The sequence below is a fragment of the Rhineura floridana genome, chromosome 11 (genome assembly GCF_030035675.1).
Source record: "Rhineura floridana isolate rRhiFlo1 chromosome 11, rRhiFlo1.hap2, whole genome shotgun sequence".
Taxonomy (NCBI): domain Eukaryota; kingdom Metazoa; phylum Chordata; class Lepidosauria; order Squamata; family Rhineuridae; genus Rhineura; species Rhineura floridana.
Window position 1 is genome coordinate 56570388 of NC_084490.1, and position 24285 is coordinate 56594672.

The 24285-nt window shown below is 43.5% G+C and overlaps 2 protein-coding genes across 7 annotated transcripts in view; both read left to right on the forward strand.

Annotated features, from left to right (window-relative positions):
- Window positions 1-929, forward strand: part of ARHGAP27 (Rho GTPase activating protein 27) — a 57980-nt gene extending 57051 nt beyond the window's left edge. For 2 of the 3 annotated variants that reach the window (XM_061588877.1, XM_061588879.1), the window contains one exon: window positions 577-929. In XM_061588877.1, the coding sequence (XP_061444861.1) occupies window positions 577-754 (178 nt within the window). In that variant the 3' untranslated portion in view covers window positions 755-929. The remainder of the gene's footprint in view (window positions 1-576) is intronic. The other variant, XR_009758355.1, reaches the window with a different exon arrangement.
- Window positions 930-7175: 6246 nt separating this feature from the next.
- TMEM98 (transmembrane protein 98) lies at window positions 7176-22936 on the forward strand. Of its 4 annotated transcripts, none has more exons than XM_061590295.1 (7): window positions 7176-7350; window positions 11535-11739; window positions 13367-13498; window positions 15591-15624; window positions 15764-15879; window positions 17728-17787; window positions 18714-22936. In XM_061590295.1, the coding sequence occupies exons 2-7, from the start codon at window positions 11609-11611 to the stop codon at window positions 18919-18921; spliced, it is 681 nt and encodes a 226-aa protein (XP_061446279.1). In that variant the 5' UTR covers window positions 7176-7350; window positions 11535-11608; the 3' UTR covers window positions 18922-22936. The 4 variants fall into 4 exon arrangements, with proteins under 4 accessions (XP_061446279.1, XP_061446281.1, XP_061446280.1 ...); XM_061590297.1 differs by lacking the exon at window positions 7176-7350 and adding an exon at window positions 7598-8007; XM_061590296.1 differs by lacking the exon at window positions 7176-7350 and adding an exon at window positions 8453-8814.
- The last annotated feature ends 1349 nt before the right edge of the window (window positions 22937-24285 follow it).

Consider the following 24285-nt stretch of genomic DNA (forward strand, 5'->3'; position numbering starts at 1 on the left):
GCTATTACTCTGCCTTTTGCATGCCCCTATCACTAGCGATTATTTATTTGTTTTGCATGCAGGCTGTCCTGCAAGCAGACTCTCACCCCTGTCCCCACACAGTCAAACCATCTTTTGTGGGAGGGCCGTAGCTCAGTGATAGAGCATCTGCTTTGCCAAGGTTCAATCCCTGGCCTCTCCAGTTAGGTTTGGGAATGTCCCCAGCCTGGAACCCTGGAGAGCCACTGCCAGTCAGTTTGGACAATACTGACCTAGATGGACCAGTGGCCTGACTCGGCATAAGGCAGCTTCCTATGTTCCCATTATATTTTTATACTGCCCTTTGAACATATTTCCTGGGCTGTCTATAAAAGAACCTTCTTCCTGCACTGCCACTGCTTTGATCTTCAGCATGCTGTGGATGATTCTCTCTGTTCTACCCTACTGGAAAGCATTAATATTTGCTGATATCACAAGAGACCAAATGGTGGGTGGGTCTCTAGGTTTTTTCCATGCCCAGGCTAGAGACATCACCGCTGCAGCACCTCAGTGTCTCCCTTCCCCCTGCATAGAACTTTTCCTCTTTTCCTCCGCCAGGGTTATAGAGTTGCGTGAGGAGAACCGCATGTCAGTGCAGAGTATTGCAATTGTGTTTGGGCCAACGTTGCTGAAGCCAGAGGCAGAAGAAGGGAATATGACTATGCACATGGTTTTCCAGAACCAGATTGTGGAGCAGATCCTTAGTCAATACAGCTACATATTCCCAGAGAGCTAGAGCCTCCCATTGGAGCAAGGAGCCTGGTTGAATGAAGAAACGGCTTCGACGCCAGGGCAGGTCCCATCGCTGTGGGAAGACGGTGTTGCTGGGCAGTGCCAAGACTAGACAGTGAAGATGTGCAGGGCGGGGAGAGAGAAAGGTCTCGCAATAAAACTGTCAGTAGGATTCAGAATGCTTGTGGTTGCCTATCTTCAATATTGGGGACTTGGGATATGAAACTCTGTTGGACATGAAAAGGGCTAATTGTTCAGGTTAGTGATTTTCAACTCTTATGTGGAGTATCTTTCGCTGAAGGATGATGTGACCTGGTGTGGAGAACATTTTGGGAACACAAAGGCTTTTGTGGCTTAGTGTACACCATTATTATTTTTAACTGTCATGGCTTCTTGCTAAGGAATTGTACAGTTGCGATGGTACTGTGAATCTTCAGTTGTTTTGAGTGAACCAAGCATTGTCTAAAGATACGTCTAGATGCTGGGTTTGAACACAGCAAGAAAAAACATTCAGTGGGCATTAGTCACCCGGACTCTAGACCATGTACCACATGTCACTTGTCTCTGCCTGTACGCAACACAGAAAATGGCAAGATGCCAGCACAGAACCCACAGGTCACAATTGTTTATAGGAATAACAGCAGAATCAAATTTGTGACATTGACACCAATGCATTGGCTGCTCATTCCGGTGTGTGTGATTTAGCTGAGATAAGGTTAACTTAACACTCCTCTTGAGATTGGTAGGCTTGTGCTTAATTTTCCTCCTCGCAATGGAAAAGGAAGAGATGGTTGCACTCAAAGCCAAGATCATTTTTTTTGAAATTAACTCTTTGTCTACTTCACCCATAATGAGATTCCTATATGTGTTCCACCTCCACAAAGGAAATTGGCCCTGGGATCTGCCACTAGTTGAAGCTTCTTAGTGTATGTCCACATGATGGAAGAGGTATGTGCTTCCATGTGTTTCTGACATATGATAATGTGCATGCAGGGTTCACACAACTTTCTACATTGTGTAACAAATGATACCTATGTGAGAATTTTGCTCTGTGTGTATAACGATGGCAAGGAATGGGAGATGTATGCAGGAAGATGTGCATTGTGTAAACTCTTATTGATTCAGTCAAGAGGATTCAGTTCACATGTCTAGTGCCAATGTTGACAGCAAAGAGCTTGTGGTTTTAGCCCCAACAATTTTTGTGATCTAGAAGGCTAATTTTTGCCATTTGGAAGATTCTGTAAAATACCATGGCTCAGATTTGTAAGCTTCTTGCTGCTGTGTTGCACCACTCATCTGTATTAACTGCTCAACAAGACAAGTAAATGACTCAGTCTTGCATGACCTAACTGTTGGTAACAATGTGGTCTAAACTGATCATATTTCCAATGAAACCCACCATGGATTGAAAGCTATACAGCACTGTTGGTGCACATAGACTTGTTGCCTTTTCCATCCTGCTCTCCTGGTTTTGGCACTGCACCTGGTACACAAATAACTCAACACTGTATGTCTGAATCAACAGAAAAACCCTGCAAGAGCCAGGTGCTCTGAGGCGTGGGGTTTTAAGGTTGCGTTGTCATGGGAAATGATTGTATTGTATTTCATGGCCTCATTCTACAGGGAAGTAGTTCCCACATGGAGAAGATATGATGTTAAAACTGCTATGTATGGCACAGTGAGTGGCTGGCTGAGCTAGAACCAATCAACATTCTATGGAAGGACTCAGGGTGGAGGGAGTACAGAAATACCCCACTCATCCAGTTTTGTCTTATTGCTTGTCTTATTCCAGCGTTCAGGAATTCATAAAGGCAGGAATGGGAAATCTGTGGCCCTCCAGATGTTGCTGGACTACAACTCCCATCATCCCTGACCATTAGCCATGCTGACTGGGGCTGATGGGAGTTGAGATCTGCAGAGCCACAGGTGTCCCATGCCAGGTATAGAGGAACACTGTCCAAAAATGTCATTTACTGTACTACGTACATCAGACTTTGCCAACCTGGTGCCCTCCAGATGTGTTGGACTAAAACTCTCATGAGTGAGTGAGATTGATGGGTATTATAGCCCAAAACATCTGGAGGGCACCAGGTTGGTGAGGGCTGGTGTACATGAACTCACTATTTGACCTCTCTTGCTTATGCTAGATCCCTGCTTGCCTGTGCAAGCACATGTGGCTTGGTTGGAGCCATTAAATGTGCATGGATAAAGTTTGTGCAATGAGCGCTTCTTCTCCCTCACACAAAGCCATAAGCAGGTGCAGTTGGGCACTTTGTTTTAAAAGTGACTTTTCCAACCTACCTCAAGGGGAGGGGGAGAGCAGATGAATTTAGGGCTTTAATGAGCAATGGAGGAGGAAACCCCATCACACTCCCTTACCTGGCCAAGGACCGGATACTTTCTCCATGCCTTTCCTTCCAGTCTAATGCAATATAAGTTGCCTGCTTTCTGTGCGCTGTGCTTGGTACCTGACCTTCAAGATCCATACCAGGCAGGCAGCCATTGTTGCCCAACAACCATCCACAATCCACAGAAGATGAGAAATCAGTATTGCTACTGTTAAGTACCCGGTCGATATCTGCCTCCCATGCGGAATCAGCGATATATTTCCAATAATAATATATCATTGGGGGAGTGCTGGATTCTGCTCTTCTTATTTAGCCCTGTTTTGCTATTTACTGTTCTGTGTTCACATTGCTCTGGACTAGCAGAGGAATTATGCTGTTATGAATCCTTGCGAGGGGGATATGTTTTTAAAAAATCTAATGTAACTTACAGTGCAGACAACTATGCCTTTGATAAACATTGTTTGAAAAAGTTACATATACTGCTTCACCCCAAAATATTTTCTGTTCTTGCAAAAGATTTGAGGGGAGGGTCTAGATATTGTTTGTTGCCACAACAAAAATGTGATACTCAGAATATTTTTGTTTGGTAACTGAAAATTAGCACATAACCATTATGATATGGGTTTTGAGGGCATACAGAATGATCCAATTCTTGCCACAGAGTCTTACCTCCCACATTAAACAGGTGTTGATTTCAAAATTAATGATCATTTTAGGAAGCTTCTTAGCCAACTGTGGCTGGGCCTGAAGGATTTTTTAATTTTTATTTTTTCCTGAAAGCCAATTTATGACAACTGATTTTAAAATAAACAACAACCCTTCAATAAAATAATTGTGTGTTTATTTAAGATCGTTATGTGTTTGTTTGGGGTGGGAGATGCAGCATAATTTGAGAAATTAAGCACTCTTGTATAGACATTTGTCTTTAGATTTGCTTTCTATGTTACAGAATCTTCCTTCCAGTTAAGGCTGCAAACCAATTAGTGATAGGGTGGAAATTTGTTTCTTTGCATTTAACGGTGAACCTACCTAATTTGCACTTTCCAAAACAATACACGAATTGACTCAGTCATCCTTTCAAGTTGGCCCTATTCCAAATTTTGTGCAGTTCTCCTGCCAAGAACTGTGTACAAAAATACACATACTAGTGTGAACTGTGCAGAAAAAATAATATATTAGTGAAAATAACATACAAGAATGTCTACATTAAGGAAAATTGCTTTGCAAAAATGTGACTATTAGGGCAAACTGCATTGAAAAATGAGTATATTAAGAGAAATTGGCACTAAAATACTGATGGATTTTAATGACGGCTTTTAAAAAAACAAAAGCAAAAAACACTGCAGACTGTTGTGGGAATGTGGAGAGCTGAAGAGTGGAAAATGAGAAACTGAGACTGAATTCAACTCATCCAATCCAGTGCACTGAACAAAGTGGGACTTGCTTCTAAAATAAGCATGCATGGAGAGGTAGAATTGCACTGTACAATCAACTCTGCAGTTGACTTAAGAGCCTTGTTGAATCACTACATAATGCAGCATCCTGTTTCCCACTGTGGCCAACCAGATGTCTGTGGGAAAGCAGCCTTCAAGCAGGACATCATCACAATAACCCTCTGCCGCTGTTAGTTTCCCACTTTTGACTGGTATTCAGAACCATATGCCTCTGGTTCTAGAAGTAGTATATCATTCACTAATAGGCAAAAAAAAAAAACCTTGTGGTTTAAGAATGTACCTATAGCCAAGAGATATTTCTATCTAACTTTAAAAAGCAGGGAAATTGGGCAGCTATAGTGAATGCACCAGGGGAGCAGGAGACCTGACCTCCTCTCTGAGATATTGTACTGCCCTACAAATTTGTCAAAATGCAAACACCATCTGGGTTGGTCTTTCACAGTTCAATCCACTTCCTGTGTAGCTTGGAAGAATTTGGTAACATGCCTCTGAGCTTTAAAATGGCATGCAGGGAATTAAGACTTCATGCCCCCCTTGGGGGCCATGGCCCCTAGGTTGGGACCCACTATTCTATAGCAGTGGTTCCCAACCTCTATGAGTACAGGACCCCCTCTGTAACCTCAAAATATTTTGTGACCCCCCCACACATGTTAATTGTTGCTCCTCCTCGTGCTGCCACGCTGGCTATTGGCATAATTTGTATGCAGACAGAGAAACGGGGAAACAGAGGCAGAAGAGAGAGAAATCTGCCTGGCAGAAAATTAAAACCCAATTAATATATAATAACTTTAAATACATGGATCATGCAAGCTTATTGGCAAAAACAAAATAAGAGCAAGGTTGGGTGCCAGGAGTGGGGGTAGGTGAGTGCGAGTGGGCAGAGCGAAGAAAATGAAAAGGAATGTGAAAGGAGAGGGCAGGGATAGAGGGGGAGTGCGTGTCAAGTTGTGGGTGGGGGAGAGGTCTGGTGGGTCAGAAGAAGGCAGCAATTTAAGAGGTTCAGTGGAAGAGTGAAGAGGAAAAGCCACGTGGGTGGGAGGGCACTTGGGACATGAAGGCAGGGAGGGGGAGGGTTGCAATAAAGTGGGCTGTGTGCCCATTCTAGGTGCGTCCTTTTTTGGAGTGACCTGTGGTGGGAGTGAAACCTCAAAACAAACACACATGGTCCTACTTCTCTCCTTTTCCTCACTCACCCCTCCTGTCCCCTTCCATCAAAGGGAGGGTGTCCCGCAGGAGGGAGAAGAGGGAAGTAGATGGTGAGTGTGACATGGGAATCTTCCTCAACAGCCTCCTTTCCCTCCCTTTCTGGGGCAAAAGGGTGAGGAGTGACCTCTTCTTTTCTCTCCCTAACACCCCCCCATCACCACCACCTTCCCCTTAGCCTGGTAACAGCCTGTGTGGGACTACAGGAAAATGCACAAGGCAAGGAGAGGAGAGAGTGCCACTGCTGCGCAATGCCCCTTTCTGTGTTGTTCACATTGCAGGAGTCTGGTGGGTTGTGGGAAGGGGTTGTAAGGTGGCCAGAGAACCTCCCTCCTTTACATACACACACACACACCCCTCCCACTCAGTATATGTTGGCCACCATGTCTGCACTCTCCTCCTCCTGCTACTGTTGCTGCAGCCACCAGTCTGAGCGGTGTGCAAAGGCTGGGCCTACCCTTCTCCATAAGGGGTGAAGGAGCTGGGAGCCCAGGAAGAGCAATCAGCAGCTGGTCCCCTTGGGGGGGCGGGGTGAGGAGCCGGGAATGACAGTCATTCGCAGTTACTCAGTTTGTTTCAGCTGTCCTGAAAACTTTTTAAAAACATTAATAAATAATTCCTCTCTTGGCCCTTTGCGGCCGCCCCAGGATGACTTCCCAGCCCCTCTGGGGGTCATGGATCCCAGGTTGGGAACCACTGTTCTATAGTTTAAATATGCGCTGTGTGACGAAGTACTTTTTGTGTCTCTTCTGAAATCTTCCAACGTTCAGCTTCATTGGCTGTATCTGAAGTGTTGTCACACCACAGGTTTTTATAAAGGCATTATTATATAGGCAGATTTATTTTCAGTCCTTTCCTTAATGAACCCTAAATGTGGAATTTGCCTTTTTCACAACTGTTGCACATTGAATGTAGCGTTCAGTGCTAGTCAGAGTAGACCCACTGAAGTTAATGGACACAACTAAATTAGGTTCATTAATTTCAATGGGTCTATTTTGAGTAGGACAACTGAATACTAATCCTAAGTGTACTTTTGTTTTATTGAGCTCTCTGCTTACAACTCCAAGGTCTCTTTCCTGGTCAGTCACTGCCCATTTCAGACCTCATCAGTGCAGAGCTAGGATTTTTTTGACTCTAATGCACATTACTTTACACATAACTTTGAGCTGCATATGCCATTTTCATGCCCATTCACCCGTTCTGTAGAGATCCTGTTGGAACTGAAAAATTCCTATTGGGATGGGATCCATTTTTGGTGTTAACTGGGTTGCAGGCAGAGGTGAGCTACTTCTGTCTGTGATACACTTCAGACGCTTTCTCCTGGAAGGAAGGGTGAGCTCAATTTCCTCCTGCTGGACATGCCCCCACCCCGAAATCCCCCCCCGTCCTTGGCCGGCCCCCTTTCTAATCTCTCCCCTGTCCAACTGGCATCTGTTCAGTTTTATCCTTGCTCTGGAATGCAGGCAGGACCTAGCTCACAAGAAGGCTAAGAGAAGGTTGGTGCTCGCAGATCAGAGGCGCGTCTTACGAAAGAAACTTGTTTGGTGGACTTTTGGCACAGGGGGACTCTTCAGACCTCACCCAAGTCTTCCCAGGTAAATGCGAAGAGAAGAATTCTTTTAGTACGCTAACAAATGCTGCCTCTTAGTTTAAGCATTTTTGGTTCGCTGGGGTAGTTCTGCATGTGCGTTATTACTTCCCCCCCCTGTTCCATTGTTGTTGAAGCTCTGCTGAAAAGCGGTGACTGTTTTCGTTTTGGAAAGGAGCAACAACCAGAGTTTAGGGATTAATCTTCTTTAAAAGAAAAAAGAACCAGACATTCCACAGGCAGGTCTGAAGAGGCCACTGTTTGCTACGAGGGAGCTCCAGCTAAGGCAAAATTCCTAAGCGAGGAGGAGGAGGTGGCAGCCGCAGGAGCTGTGGAGGTCTCCTCCTTTCCTAGCTCTTTACATCACTTTTTTCGTTAGGCCTTTGGTATACGGGGGTTTGTTAATTGTTTTGGTACCTCCCCGGATTTCTTTTCTACTTCTGTTGAGAGAGTGAGGCTGTACCCACAAACAAAAAGAACCAAAAGGGCCATTCTGACAGCAAAGCAAAGAGAATAAGGAAAAAATGAAATAGCAAAAGATTCCTGAGTCACACACTCCATATGTCATCCTAGAGAACAGAGGGTCATGCAAACTTCCCCTTTTTTTCTCATTTGGGGACAAAGTAATTTTTGAGCTCTTAAAGCCATGAAGACAAACAAGCTGGTGAGTAGGATTTCCTGTGGTCAAACAGAGGGGTTCTTGATCCCGTTTCCATGATCTTCATAATAAATTATGCACAGGGCGGGCCCAAGATGCTTTGTAACCTGAGACAGAGAAGATGTTGTCCCTCCCTGTTTCCATGTACAGAAGCCAACCAGACTGGCAACTGAATTTTTCTTAAACCCTGGCTGTGTACATGCCACACATTTAAAGCACATCCCCCCTGCCAAGAAGCCTGGGAACTTAGTTTGTTAAGGGTGCTGGGACTTGTAGCTCTGTGAGGGGTAAATTACAGTTTCAGAGATTCTTGGGGAGGAGGAGAATGCGCTTTAAATGTATGGTGAGTTTGCAGCATTCAAAACTGGCAATGGGACAGTGTCCTCTGCTGCACCTGTGGGCAGTGCAGCATGCAGGGCGAGCATCAAGGCCAGCAACAAGCAAGCTTCACTGCTGCTGAGGCACTGGCTCAGGAGCATGGAAATGGTGAAAGGGGGGGCTCAGCATCTGCCGCCCCCAGCATCTGATCTGCCACCTGAGGCAGCTCCCTAACTTTGACTGATAATAGGGCTCGCCTTACCCACTAGAAAGCAAAACCCATCCTGGCTGGCTTCAAGAAGACATCTGGGCCGGCTAAGTATCTGTGAGACCAGAAGTGCTTCCAAGGAATATTTTCTCCTATGTTGTGTTCCTTGGGTTGTTTGCTTTGGGCTGGGATGATAGAGGGGTAAAGGTCACCAGCACCATTTGCTCTGTGCCTTCCTTGCACGGAAGTTCCGGTGGCAGCAGCTGCTGTGTTCCCGCACAGGCCAGGTGAGCCTTTTTTTTTCATTCTGATATTAACAAATTGAGTTTCCCAATTGGATTGGCTTGATTAACATGGTGATTCCTGCCTGGTCCTGCTTCCTGTGCATCGCATAAATGAGCCAAGGCTGGTTGCCTCTTCCAGGTTAGAAACTGAGCCCTTTGGCGGCATTGTTTGGGTTTGGGATTGACTGCCATTGTTTGGGTTCATGTGTAGCATTGACCAAAGGGCGGCCAGGTGAAAAAGAGGGGAAAGATTTAGGTACTTTTTAATCATTTGGTAGAAGAGGGAATTTAAGCAGGTGAGGCACATAGTTAAATCCAGCCAACATTTAGTAGTCCATCTGCATTAAATCTAAAAATTAAGGGAGAATAATTATCTGATTTCTTTCAAATTAAGGTTGCCAACCTTTCCCCTCCATTCTTGATGTCTGGTCTTTATTTAGATGATTATTTATTTTTGTTTTTATTTTTGTGCAGTGCCTAGTTACTGAAGAAATAAGATAATAGTGGTAATAAAAATTGACCAGATCCAGGGCTGGCCCAAAACATTTTGCTCCCTGAGATGAAGGGCAAGATGCCCCCTCTCCCCCTCCCATGTTCAGAAGCCGACTGGACTGCCAGTTGACTCTTAGTTCGGTGCTGGTGATGGGATGGCATCCTCCCAGGCAGCTAGTAGATTAGGAAGCCCAGGACAGGCCATGTGACAACAGAGCAAAATGGGAGGAGGGTGCAAAAAGAACAGCTGGGGGCTGCTGCTGCTGCCCCCCCCCAAGCATCTGCCACCTGAGGTAGTTGCCTCACTCAACCTAATGGTAGGGCTTGAGCTGGCTGACTAAACAAAAACTGGCCTGCTTTTGTATCTGTAGCACCGGTCTGCTTTTTCACAGCATAGAACTCAATAGCCAAACATCAAGCTGCTACTAAAAGCATAGCTACATGGGCCATTTCAAAAGTTGGCAGCCCCTATCTCAAGGATTATCCCTATTCCCTAAAATATGTGCTAAAATTTTTGATATTTTTCATATTGTCCTGTACCAAGGATGAAAAAAGTCTTTAATATTCCATGCTGCTTGTAAACTCAGAGCTAAGCCTATTGTGCAAGGCCGGCTCACAGGATCTTAGGGCTATTTTTTTAGTTAATTTGCAAAGTAGCTGCGGTCTTTCATTGCTTTGCTCAAATATTTAACCTGGAAACTCAAGTTCTGCAAAGCTTCATTGTGAAAGTTGTCTCAACCAGTACCTAGTTCGCTAAATGAAAGCTGTGGCAACGAAGGTTGCCTGGTCAACTTTGCATGCTAATTGCAAAAACATGGGGCAATGCTTTAAGATGAAAAGGAATTAGCTTACCAGGGAGCTGAAACTGTATAAAAGGTCACAGTGGCACAGAAACCTTGGACTGGAGAGTCGTTTCCAGGCAGGGTTGATGATGGTAGAGGAGTAAGTAGACACCTATTGGCATAGCAAGCCCCAGGGAGGGTACGTAGGCTTGAGTCCTGGGCCCACTTAAAATTGCATGCAAGAAGGGTGTTTAACTCTGAGAAGAGAGACTTTCTTATGCTTACACACCACAACCCCCTCTTCTCACATAACAGGTGCACTGCACGTGGTGGGACATCCAGATAGTGCCAGCTTCCTGTTTTGCAGGGCCCCTTGGGCAGAAAGCTCTCAGTGGGCCCATCTTTCTTCCCTGCAATCTCCCACTTGCTCTCTCTCTGCTCCTGGGACCAATTCCCATGGCTGCCCAGAAAGAAACAGCAGATGAGTTAGCAAGCAATGGCAGCTTCTGCTCTTTTCTCTGGGCTGGGCAGACAGAGTGGGTGAGATGGCTACAATGGCAAAAGGAGCAGCGATAGGGGCTGTGGGCTCTGATGCTTAGCAGAGGACCCCTAGGTGGGGAACAGGCATCAGCAGTTGCCTGACTATGCCCCCAACGCCAGCTCTGCAGCCCCTCGCCCTTCCACCTTCCATCTCCTGATACATACCTTGCAAGGAGTTCTTCTCAGCTCAGAGCTACTACTCCTTACGGGGTGAAGATGATGGATACAGTTTGAAGGGTAGAACAGTTGTATAGTTGGGGGGACAAAATCATTATCTGTTGCCCATACTTTCACCCCCCCAAAGCCCTGGGGCCTTATCAGCCCATGGGACCCCACTACCACACTGCAAGAATGATCGAACTAACCTCAGAACTAGGCAGCATTACCCCCTCTTAGAGGCAAGGGATTGATTTCCCAATGGCTAACATCAGCTTCTCTGCCATTCAGTTTGAATTAATAGTGCAGGTGACATGGAGTGTAGAAAGTAGGGAGTTTGCCATCATTTACAGCCAAGGCTATCTGATGTTATGTCAGTGCAGTGGGGAGAAAGTAGACTACAATCCACCAGTAGACCCTTAGCCAATTTCTGGTGAACCACCTGGCACTTTTTGGAAAGGGATTTTTCCAAAGGATGTTGGACAAGGTGGACCTTAATCTGGTCTTGCACTTACATTCTTTAAGTAAGCATCCATAATTGGGAGTGGATCACTGAATATGGAGTTAATCACTATGCCTTAACTATTAAGAGAACTAAAACACAAAGCTTTTCCTTTGTAAACATATCACATATTGGTGATCGGCAAGGATTCTGCAGAGGTGTGCAGCCTAGGGAGAGACCATTTGGGACTGGCCAGTTCATTCCTGGTGTAAGGCATCTCCTGGACCTTATTTTGCTCACTTTCATTCTAGGCGGAAGTGCTTCTGCTGATGTAACCCAAAGTGTTTTGCTTTCTAACTTACCTGAGAGCACAACAGGGGCAGCAATGGAGACTGTTGTGATCGTGGCCATTGGGGTGTTGGCAACCATCTTCCTGGCTTCTTTTGTGGCCCTAGTTGCGGTGTGCAGGCAACGTTACTGCCGGCCCAAGGACTTCTTAAACCATTATGATACCAGGTGAGCCTGCTCATTTTTGCAAAAGAAATTGTTAAGATGCAAATAACTCTCTCCTACATGGGAAGCTCCAATTCACAATATGTTTCACTGGGTGATACAGAGGAGCTCTGTGCACTCTTGCAGGTACCCATTATTCACATGTCAAGAGTTGAGTCATGGGATGGAAAAGAGGTTCTAGGAACCAACCTTGGTGGTGAAACAATGGATCCTGCCCATGACTGAGGCTCCTCAGAGAAGGACTGTAACATTGTTTGCATATTAAAGCTCTAGGGCAGTATTTTCCAACCGGTAGGTCCACAGATGCTTCTGGACTGCAGTTCCCATAATTCCTGACCTTTTGCCATATTGGCTGGGGCTGATGAGAGTTGTAGTTGAGCAACATCTGGGGACCCAAAGGTTGGGAAAGGCTGCTCTAAGGAACCAATGTTGTTAATAAAATTAATAAAATAAATAAATAAATAAATAAATAAATAGCAGTTAATCAAAACTTGTACAACTAAGTCTGGGCTTCAAAATAGTTCAAATAGTTCTGAGCCCAGCTGGTGACTGAAAAGGAACCCTGAACATTCTGAGAGGCATGCTCTCCTTCTGTCTTCAGAGAAGAAATACACAGCACTAGGTGTATACTTAGGTAGTGCTGGCCCAGCCATTAGGCAGAGTGAAGCAGCCATCTCAGGTGCTGAGAGGCAAGAAGTGACAGAAAGGTGCTGGAGTTGTGTGTGTGCACCACGCAGCCAGCCCTACACCTCCTAAGCTAGCTTGCTGGCCTCAGATGGGGTGGAAGATGCTGTTCTGTTACCAGTGTTGAAGTAAGATACAATTTCCACAGAGCTCTGGGCTTTTCAGTTGTCTCCTCATGGGAGGTGGCTAGTGGTAGGGTATTAATGGCAGTACTGTTATTTGTGTTGAAGTAAGTGACAACTGCCAGTCCTGTTAGCTTCTGTACATGGAATTCTGTGTGTGGGAGGGTTCTTTGTCGTGCACCTCAGGTAGCAACATGTCGTGGGACAGTTCTCTGTAAATGGATTTAGAAATTATTGGTTATATTTTTTATGTTCTTCTTAGGCATTCCGGAGCATACATAACAAGTTGTGGAGCTATGGCCAAGATTAATTACTGTGAAATCCGTCATTTTGGGGGAACACACAGGACAGTAAATCGCTGATCTTTTCACTGGGAAAGAGAATAAGAAGTGGAATATTGGCTTTTTAAAAAAACCTTGCAAATCAGGAAACAAACTCTAATGGAAAAAAGTTATAACCAATTAAGTAAAACCATTGTAATTTTGTACTTTTTAATTTTTTTCCAGGGTTGCCATTTTTTTGGCTGGTATCTGCTCCGGTGCCTTTTAATAGCTATTTGATCTACAGCAAACAGCAGCTGGTGATGATGCTTATTATTTATTAATGTCCCAATGAAGCTTCACATTGCTGATTTCTGCTGACCACATTGTTGTTAAGGACACAAGAGTAGGCTTGGCCTTTTTTTTTCTTGGTCAGCTGGCAACTGTATTTAATTTTGGTTGCTGAAGCTGACCAGGCCTGTTGAAATAAAATAGGCTTAAGTAGGACTGTTGTGTCAGAAAATGCTGACCCCGACCCCAAATCCCTTTGAACTTCCCCCTCAGGCCCATCGTTGATCAAACTGGCACCATGGAGACGCAGTCAGAACCGTCAGAACTGGAGTTGGATGATGTGGTGATAACAAACCCACATATTGAAGCAATCCTGGAGAATGAAGACTGGATCGAAGATGCTTCGTAAGTTGTGCAGTGATGCCTCCCGGCGGCATAAAAAGGGGGAACAGCTTTCAAAAGGTGACAAGAGCCACTGCAGAAGCCTGCTAGTATTAATATAATGCTAGAGATTATAGTCTAAGATCTATCTGAATACCCCCCGAGTGTGGGGATCTGAAGCTGCCGAGCCAGACTTTTTCCTTTTTTGCTGGTTTTGATGGGAGAGGGAGCCATTAATAAAATGAGGAACTAGCTTCTCAAAATACACCTTGCCAGTGCCATCCAGCTCCTGTGTGCCACCTGTCTACTCTTAGAATTCCAAACTCCCTTTTTTACCTCATAATTGATACCACTGCCCTTAATTTATTTATTATTAATTTATCCTTGTCTTTATATCCTGCCTTCCCTCCATGGAGCTCCAGGTGGTGTACATGTTTCTCCCCATCTCCATTTTATCCTCACAACACCCTGTGAGGTAGGTTAGGCTGAGTTTGCTTCATGGTGAAGTGGGGATTTGAACCTTGGTCTTCCAGGTCCCAGTCTGACACTCTAACCACTAGGCCACATTGGCTCTCTAATAGCTAGCTCCTTCCACTTTGGGCCAGGGCACTTTCCTAACATCCCATTGTTTTGAAGCCCATTTCTAGGGATGGGGTGGGTGGGAGTCAACTCAGTTTGCATTTAAGGGCAAATATGCCAAATTCCCATTTTTGAAACAATCTGCAAACCAAAACACAGCTATCTTTCAAAATTTGCACTTATTTCCATTTTGCAAAAATGCATATACTAGGGTAAAGTGTGCGTATAAGTGCATATAGTTTTGGAAGGATGGTGGGGTATAAATAAATAATAATAATAATACAAAAATACTAGGAAAAATTGCTTTGTAAAAATGCATATATTGGGAAAAACAGAAGAGAGTAGAAAAAGAGGAAGGCCAAACAAGAGTTGGATTGATTCCATAAAGGAAGCCACAGACCTGAACTTACAGGATCTGAACAGGGTGGGTCATGACAGAGGCACTTGGAGGTCGCTGATTCATAGGGTCGCCATAAGTTGTAGTCGACTTGGAGGCACATAACAACAACAAGGCAAAATTGCATATAAAATGTGTATTGTAGGAAAAATTCCCTCAAAAATGCCGATGAATTTTCATGAGGACATTTTTCAAAAAGAATTGCAAACAGATGTGGAAATCTGGAGAACTGGATTGGAAAAAGGAGAATTTGAAATGGACACATTGGCTCATTCCTATGGTCATATCCCACATCTCCTTGCTCTCTGAAATCCTCTTGCATGCCAAAGCAGCTGCTCCCCTACCCTACTCACATAAATATCCTGCAGCCACCCATTATGTCCTCTTCCCTCCTTGGCTGCAAATGCTGGCAAACTCCCTACTTTCTACACTCCATGTCGCCGGCACTATTAATTCAAACTGAATGGCAGAGAAGCTGATGTTAGCCATTGGAAAATCAATCCCTTGGCTCTAAGAGGGGGTAATGCTGCCTAGTTCTGAGGTTAGTTCGATCATTCTTGCAGTGTGGTAGTGGGGTCCCATGGGCTGATAAGGCTCCAGGGCCTTATGTATAATCATGATCATTGATTCTTCAGTGTGTACTTTTAAGATGACGAATGTTGCCCTTGCCTACCACTTCTCTGTCTTATGAATGCTCCCTCTGCTTTCAAACCATTGGCTAAGCTGTTGTGATGTTATGGAATGTTCATTTACATTCTGGCTGCTCAGCGGGAAAGTGTCAGCAATGGGATGCTGCAAACCAATGCGACTTCTATGAGGGAAGGAAAAAATGTTTGGGAACAAAATGTTATACAGGTAAGTGTGGGGGGAGAAATTCAGTTCAGTTTGCATTTTAGCATGAGCCTAACTAATCTGTAATTCTCAAAACAATATGCAAACTGAAACACAGCTACCCTTTAAAAATTCTGAATTTTGCAATCCAGTTCTCTGACCATATAATCATATTTGTATAAGTTTACTGCAAAAGTGAAGGAGGATGAGTGGTGCAATGGGAAATCATGGATGAGATTTTCAGTAGTATCTGCTAAAATGTTCTGTTGCTTCCCTAATGCTGTTGTCTTTTTCTCTTCCTTCCTTCAGGGGCCTGGTCTCCCATTGCATTGCTATCTTAAAGGTAAATCCCTATTTTTTGGAAACTGCAATGTGAACATGCGGTGCCCTGAAGAGAGAGCATGCTTCCAGAGGTGTGCAGGGAGGGGCATGTAAGGTTGCACAGCAAGCAGCACTGACTTACATCATCACTCTTTGGACAGATCTGCCACACTCTCACAGAGAAGCTTGTTGCCATGACAATGGGTTCAGGGGCCCAAATGAAGTCTCCAGCAAGCCTCAGTGACATCATTGTGGTTGCCAAGCGGATCAGCCCCAGGTGAGAGCTGTCAGGGGCAGATGCAAAAATGACAGAAGCATTTGATGAGAGTGGGCAAGGGGAACCTGTGTGGCCTTCCTGATGTTGTTGAATACCACAAGGGTGGGGAAACTTTTGTCAGCTTGAGGGTCCCATTCTCTTCTAGGCAACCTTCTGAGGGGGCCATGCTATTGGTGGGAGGGGCCAGAGGCAAAAATGGGCAGAGCAATGAGTGTGAATTTTTCTTTTGTACAGTAGACTAGTTTCTTCACAGTCACACACCCCTCTCTATCCTCCCTCCAGGCAAACAAGAAGCATGATCAGAGTTCAAGGACACCTTATAGCCTGGCAAAAACACTCCCGGAGGGTGCAAAGCAGGGCTGGGGAGAGTCCTGAGGTTCAGATAGTGAGAGCTGGAGGAGGGGGTGCATTTGGCCTCTAGACCTGAGGTTCCCCAACTTGTCATCATCCCTGACCATTGGCCATGCTGGCTGGGGCTCATGGGAGTTTGAGTACAGCTACATCTGAAGGGCAACAAGTTCTCTGTCTCTGGATTATAAAGTGGGATGGTTAATGGCTCTTCCATCAAAAGTTTTAAAAGACATATTTTGTGCAGTAAAAAAATCCCCCATGGAAAACACTGAGCTACCGTGCATAAAATCATGAATATGGTGTTTCCAGCTACCCCACTACCTCCGGCCTTTGGAGGGCTTGCAAGAAGTGGCTGCAGGAGTGAGACTTCGAGTAACATCGTGGGTGGGGTGTTTCTAGGAGCAAAGCTGAAACTCCCTTAATTTCCTTTTATTTTTGGCATATTGCCAAGAGGTGTAATGTGGCCTGTTAAGAATGTAATGTTATACCTATAGTATTGAAAAGGGTTTTGAGTCTGCTGTGACATTTTTTATTGTTTTATTACTGTTGTATTATTTTATTATGAAATTGTTTTTGTAATTGTTGTTTGCTTTTGTTGTAAGCTACTTTGAGCACAATTTTTTTCTCTTCCTTTTTTTTGTAAGTTGCTTTGAGTTCCATTTTGGAAAAAAGCGACTAATAAATATATATATTAAAGACCCCCACAAGGGAACCACAATTTGATGTAGGTGTTATTAGGTGGCCCATAAAAAGTGAGTGAACAAAGCATGACAGGTTCAGAGAGCAGCTAGTGTAGAAACATCCTAAGGGGCAGGTGGCAGGTTGCCAGGTGTCCAGTCTAATCCTCCCTCAACAACCTAAGTTCTTTTGGCTAGTACATATTATGTAGCACATACATACGGTCTCTCACTCAGACATGCTTCCTCTCTTTCTAAAAATGTCCATAGTCCTTAAATCACACATAGGGATGGGGGGGAAATTTGATTCAGTTGGCATTTAAAGCCAAATTTATCATATTTGCACTTTCCAAAACAATATGAGAACTGAAATACATGCATTATTCGAAATTCAGATTTATCCAAATCTTGCGATGTAGTTCTCCAGCCAAACGATGTTTACAAAAATGCAGATGTTAGGAGAAAGCGTGCAAAAAAAAAAGAATACGTTGGTGATAACAACATACAAAAATGCATTAGATTAGGATAAACTGCTTGCAAAAATGTGTACATTAGTCAAAACTGCATACAAAAATGCATTTATTAGGAGAAATTCACACTAAAATGCTGAAGAATTTTCATGAGGATTTTTTTCCAAAAAACAAACAAACCTCAAATTGCCGCAGAAAAGTGGAGACCCAAATTTAAGATCAGAAAAATGAGAAAGTGAGAGAAGCAAAGCTGGCAGATCCTTCCATCCCCAATCACACAACACTTGAGTCACACAGGGCTTTGGAAGAGCCATCTCTTCACCGTAGCCTATTATGTTTTTTTCCCCAAGGGTTGATGATGTGGTGCGATCCATGTACCCACCACTGGACCCCAAACTTTTGGATGCCAGGTGAGTAGGCTGTGTTGGGTATGTGAGTTGTCCATGCACTGCTCTGGAGGATAATGGGAATTGTGCAACTTGGTTGTACATCAAAGCCCTCTTGAGCCATATTCATATCAAAAGTTACTTGAGTTTAGAAAACGTGAACACACTGAGGGAGAAATCCATTTTGTGGCTTTGTGGTGGCTGCTGGTGGTGTGGATTCTACTGAGGGCACTTCAGCCTACCTGCATATTCAGCAGACAGGGAGCTCCACACCTGTCTGCTGAATAGGTCCACAATCGGTGACTGGCAGAAGGCCAGCACAGCTGGACAGAAGAACAGCAATATTAATAGCAATTAGGCTGGATATTAATGTTCTCCAAAATGCATCCTATGCCCAGCCACCTGAGGTTAGGAAAACTAGTCAGAAGGTATCGTTTTTTAAAAATCTGGTTGCCTACAGTAATCAAAAGGGTTAGTATTCTCCTTGTATGATTAGGGATCCGAATATAGCACACCTAAATCAGAAAGTATCAGGTGCATAATCTGAAACATCTATCTTGGGCCTCAAGCATTGGGGAACTTGGTTAACATTTGAAACTGAGATTTGACTGTTCTCTATAAATATATCCTGTGAACCTGCCCCACCGATTAAGAAATGGTGGCCTCCTTCCAGAAGCAAGTTAAGAGCTTGAAATAATGTTGTACTTTGCTGTTTGGTTACTTGTAGGGTTTTGCTTTTACTGTATTTTTAAAATTGTTTTATGAGTCGATTGTTGCAGTTTTATATAGTATATTCTTTTGGAATGTATACTGAAAGGCATCTCATTAAAAATAAAGGAATAGTAATTCCTGTTCTGTGGGGGGAAAATGTGAGATAAGAATGGGGCATTTGGTTGGTTGGCTGGGGTCCAGCTTCATGCTTATTTTGACCAGTCCCCATCCTTTTGAAGGACAACAGCACTGCTGCTTTCAGTGAGCCATCTGGTCTTGATTACCCGGAACGCCTGCCACTCTCCCAGCCGCATGGACTGGATTGACCAATCGCTCTCTGCAGCAGAGGAGCACATGGCTGTGCTGCGCGAGGCAGCCCTTGCCTCTGAACCAGAGCATGCTGCACCCGGCAGTGAAGGCTTCCTACAGGAGCAGTCTGCAATCTGAGAGAGAAAGCCTGGAAGCCTGAAGGCTCTTCTAATGAACTGCCCTTTACCACCTCCTCTATACCCTCACCAAGCATCACTGTCAAAGCTTATGCTACCCTCTGCATAGCATAGTTCTGTGGAATGGTTAGCATCCCAGAGATACAGAACTGAAACTCCACTCTCTTGCTGTTTTGTTATAACACTCCCGCATGTGGGAGATGGTGACCCCGAGACATCTTAAATCCTGGATTGGAGGCGGGCTGCTGTTGGCTGTTTGTTTGCAATGATTTCATTGTGGAAATGGTTGTAGTATAAATGAGGCCAGATAAAGGGATTGTGTTGAATTCTGAAAACTCTATGGATTGCAAAAAGCTACTTTAGGCATTCCTACGGGTTTAAAGACACAACTAGTGGAATTGTTGACTTTAAGTATAAAATCCCCCATGCCAATATCACAAGCTACTTTTGAAAGTTCCCTCAATTTCTGGAAATGTAGAACTAGTCTGTGTAGTTCTTTAGATTCTGGACTCTGGCCTGTGTTCCTAATGTTTTATTTTTACATCCTTTGTGCCACCTACAGTCTAAACTGAAGACTCTAAAGAGCTGGAATGTTAATTTTCTTGTAAATTTCTTGTGCACAGTACCAATTAAATTGAGATTGTCCAGGTTGTTCAACATTTAAATGTAGGCAGCTTCTTGCCGAATCCCATTTAGGGCACTCAATAAAGGCTGTTTATTGAGCGTTGAGCATCCTGATTTGTTCCCACAAAATTTATACAGAGGTTATAGAACATCACTGTCTAGTGGCTGTTATTCTGTGCAATTTTCGTACTGCAGAAAGTTTGATAAGTGATAGAAAACTGTACTGTAAAGTGTGGAGTAACAACCACTGTTGTTATTGTTATGTGCCTTCAAGTTGATTATGACTTATAGTGACCCTATGAATCGGTGACCTCCAGTAGCATTTGTCATGAACCACCCTGTTCAGATCTTGTAAGTTCAGGTCATAGATCATAGAATAGTAGAATTGGAAGGGGCCTATAAGGCCATCAAGTCCAACCCCCTGCTCAATGCAGGAATCCAAATCAAAGCATTCCCAACAGATGGCTGTCCAGCTGCCTCTTGAATGCCTCTAGTGTCGGAGAGCCCACTACCTCTCTAGGTAATTGGTTCCTATGGCTCTAACAGTTACGAAGTTTTTCCTGATGTCCAGTTGAAATCTGGCTTCCTGCAACTTGAGCCCATTATTCCGTGTCCTGCACTCTGGGATGATCGAGAAGAGATCCCGGCCCTCCTATGTGTGACAACCTTTCATGTACTTGAAGAGTGCTATCGTATCTCCCCTCAGTCTTCTCTTCTCCAGGCTAAACATGCCCAGTTCTTTCAGTCTCTCCTCATAGGGCTTTGTTTCCAGTCCCCTGATCATCCTTGTTGCCCACCTCTGAACCTGTTCCAGTTTGTCTGCATCCTTGAAGTGCGGAGACTAGAACTGGACACAGTATTCAGGATGAGGCCTAACAAGTGCTGAATAGAGGGGAACTAATACTTCACACGATTTGGAAACTATAATTCTGTTAATGCAGCCTAATAGCGTTTGCTTTTTTTGCAGCCACATCGCACTGTTGGCCCATATTCAGCTTGTGATCAACGACAATTCCGAGATCCATTTTGCATGTCGTATTGCTGAGCCAAGTATCACCCATCTTATAACTGTGCATTTGGTTTCTTTTTCCTAAGTGTAGAACTTTGCATTTATTCCTGTTGAATTTCATTCTGTTGTTTTCAGCCCAATGCTCCAGCCTATCAAGGTCCCTTTGAATTTTGTTTCTGTTTTCCATGGTATTAGCTGTGCCCCCCAATTTTGTATCATCTGCAAATTTGATAAGCATGCTCTGTACCTCCTTATCTAAGTCGTTAATAAAAATGTTGAAGAGCACTGGGCCCAGGACTGAGCCCTGTGATACCCCACTCGTTACTTCCGCCCAGTTTGAGAAGGAACCATTGATAAGTACTCTTTGAGTATGCTTTTGGAACAAACTGTGGATCCACCTGATAGTTGTTCCATCCAGCCCACATTTAGCTAGCTTGCTAATCAGAGTATCAGGGGGCACTTTGCCAAAAGCTTTGCTGAAGTCGAGATATATTATGTCCACAGCATTCCCACAGTCTACAAGGGAGGTTACCTGTGGCTTCCTATATGGAATCAATCCATCTCTTGCTTGGTCTTCCTCTTTTTCTACTCCCTTCTGTTTTTCCCAGCATTATTGTCTTTTGTAGTGAATCATGTCTTCTCATTATGTGTCCAAAGTATGATAACCTCAGTTTCATCGTTTTAGCTTCTAGTGACAGTTCTGGTTTAATTTGTTCTGACACGAAATTATTTGTCTTTTTCGCAGTCCATGGTATGCACAAAACTCTCCTCCAATACCACAGTTCAAATGAGTAACACCCACTAGATGGCAACATTGTATAACTTTGCAAAAATGTTGTCCATACAAATCAGGATGAATGCTCAATAAATAGCCACTCAGAAGCACCCTTAGTCTAAACTGGTTTTATGCAAATTGATTCCTCCTATGCAGAAATAAGCATTTTTATTCCTTTGGGATAATCCTGTAAGCATTTTTATTCCTTTGGGATTGTATGCACATAAGTTTCTTGACAAAATTTAGGGCAGGTCTTCAGATCATGCTTTCCCCATTCATATCTATTTATGTCACTTGTGCTTATTTGTAACAGATATTCTCACGCATAAAATAAAAAATATTGAGTTAACCCTGCACCAGCATCAAGCCCGTGCTTGATTCTAAAATGAAAGGTGTAGAGTCTCACCCCAATTCCATACTATAGTGTCTGATGTGGATGCCTTTTCACCAGGGCCAGCCCAACACATTTAACTGCCTGAGATGGAGCACCAAATGCTCCTTTTGCAGTCCAGGGTGCAAAGCACACAAGGCATAAAATCTCTATTGCAAAATACAATAAATGAAATAACTAACAATCTGCAGCTCTTTCATGACACTCAAAATCAGCTGACTCTGCCTTATGGTAGGTCCATACCAATACCAACTTCTACATGTGCGTGGGCTGCCTGTGGCTCAGTGGACTCTACACATGTTCAGATACTTGTTTGTTACTAATGCTAATTTTTAAAAACATCCAATATTCCCTCTTCTTAAGGAAGATGAGCTTGGAAAAGTTACTTTTTTGAACTACAACTCCCATCAGTCCAATCCAGTGGCCTTGCTGGCTGGGGCTGATGGGAGTTGTAGTTCAAAAAAGTAACTTTTCCAAGCCCTCATGTGTCTGAATCTTAGTCAGCTGATTCGTTGCTCACACAACTGCTCCCAAAACTATACTCGTTCCTAGCTTGAGATGTGCACATATTTTCATCTGTTGACACTCCTAATTCAAACCATTTCCTGAAATCAAGATGGGAGTTCTCATCACCTACACTTGAGAGTGCTTCCAGCCAGGGGCTTAAAACTGCAAGCAGGTCATTCAGATATTGCAAAGAGGTCTTTGGCAACAGTTTTTTTTTAACTTACTGGATTTTATGTGGTAAAGGTAAATCTCTATTAAATTGGGGTGGGGTGGAATACAGGCTGGCATTTGGGTGCCCTTGACAGCATGTGGATGGTCTGAAAAATTTGTATGCATGAGCAGCACCAATCCCATAGCAAACAGGCAGGCTTTTGGGGTGGGCTAGATTTTATCGTCATTGTTTTTGGATTTCTAATGTCTATTATATTTGTATGCCTATTTTGTACGTCGCCCAGAGTGGCTGGATAGCCAGCCAGATGGGCGACTAAGAAATTCAATAAATAAATACATAAACACCCATCTGGAAGCACCCCTCAATTTTGTGTGTGTGTGTGTGTGTGTGTTGGACATGTCCCTCAAATAATTGGTTATAATTAAAAGAACCTATAACATAGTAAAAAAAACCCACAATTTTAAAAACAAGAAAATAGTATACAATGTATATAATTATCTCATTTTGACAATAGACTACTGGTATTCTCAGAATCTAACATGCTCAGGCATTTTTTAAATTAAAAGTAGGCAAATAAGGTTTTTTTCTGAAAGGATTTTTGGGGTGCTGATTATTTTGGTTGTGTATTAAGCAGTATGCTCAAACCTAAAAAAAAAGCCACTAGAATACTACTTAAATCCTCTTTCCCCAAATTCTTGTGTGTTGAATCCAATAACGTATCAAATTGTTAGGAAAGTTCACAATTGGACAATGCAGCCAAGGAAAATTGTTATCAACGCCACTCATAGAAGTTGGTAATACTATGTAATTTGTTAAGAGCTGTTTTATGACAATAATATACGCAACAGATCTCTATAGTATTGTGAAAAATATTGTTATTGTCCTAAAACATTCTTACCCTTATCTAAAACTAAATCAAATATTGTACTGGACATGACACCTGGATGTAATAACATAATGTGATCACTTACTAACTTGTCTTGAATTAATTTAGATACATCTGTTTTCACGCAATGTCAACAACCACAATTCTGTCATCATTATTACCCTACCCTTCCTCTCTTTTCTTTTTCTAATTTTACATTATCCTGCCCATGACGGCTAAGACCGAAGCCCAGCCTAGGCAGCACAAATCAAGTCTTACCAAGGTACTATAAGTAGTCTGTATGTTGAATTCTCCAAGTGTGGTGACAAACCTATAATTGTCACATATCTTAGAGTTCTGTGATTTGTGGTAAATAAAATCAGGATGATAAACATTTATTGTAAATGCATTTGCTGTATTTCTCCCCCTGAACTCCCCCCCCCATTTCTCTTTAGAGTTGCATGCAAATTAGATGCAACTTGCTCTGCTTCTTCCCAGCTGTACTGCTGGAGCTGCATGAAATTTTGAAGGAGGAGGTGATAAATTTGGGTTGTTGCTTCAATCTGACATGCACATACTGTAATGTACTGATAAAACATCAAGATGACATGAGAGAAAGAGAAAGAAACTGTTCTCCACTGTGCTAGCAAATTAAGAAGGCTCCGTTCTTTGGCTGCTGGAATGAGATTTCAGGAGGGAGAAGAGAGGAGAGGAAACCAAGGATAGGGTGGTGGAGAAAAAGGATTGTTGCCTGTCTAATCTGAGTCCTACTTCTGAATTCTAAATCTGTGGGGTGTCAGGAGAATGCAATTATCAAGCGATGAGAGAAAGACATTCTGGACATGTTCCACCCAGTTAAAACATTATCCCATGTGTATGTATAAGTTATTAGGGAGAAAGCATCCAGGCTATTGTGAATCCCCAAAAGACATGTAATAGCTTAGGCTGCAGTCCTAACCCCAATCACCTGGGAGTGAGCTCCACTGAATTTAATAGGATTTCTGAGTAGACATGGCTAGATT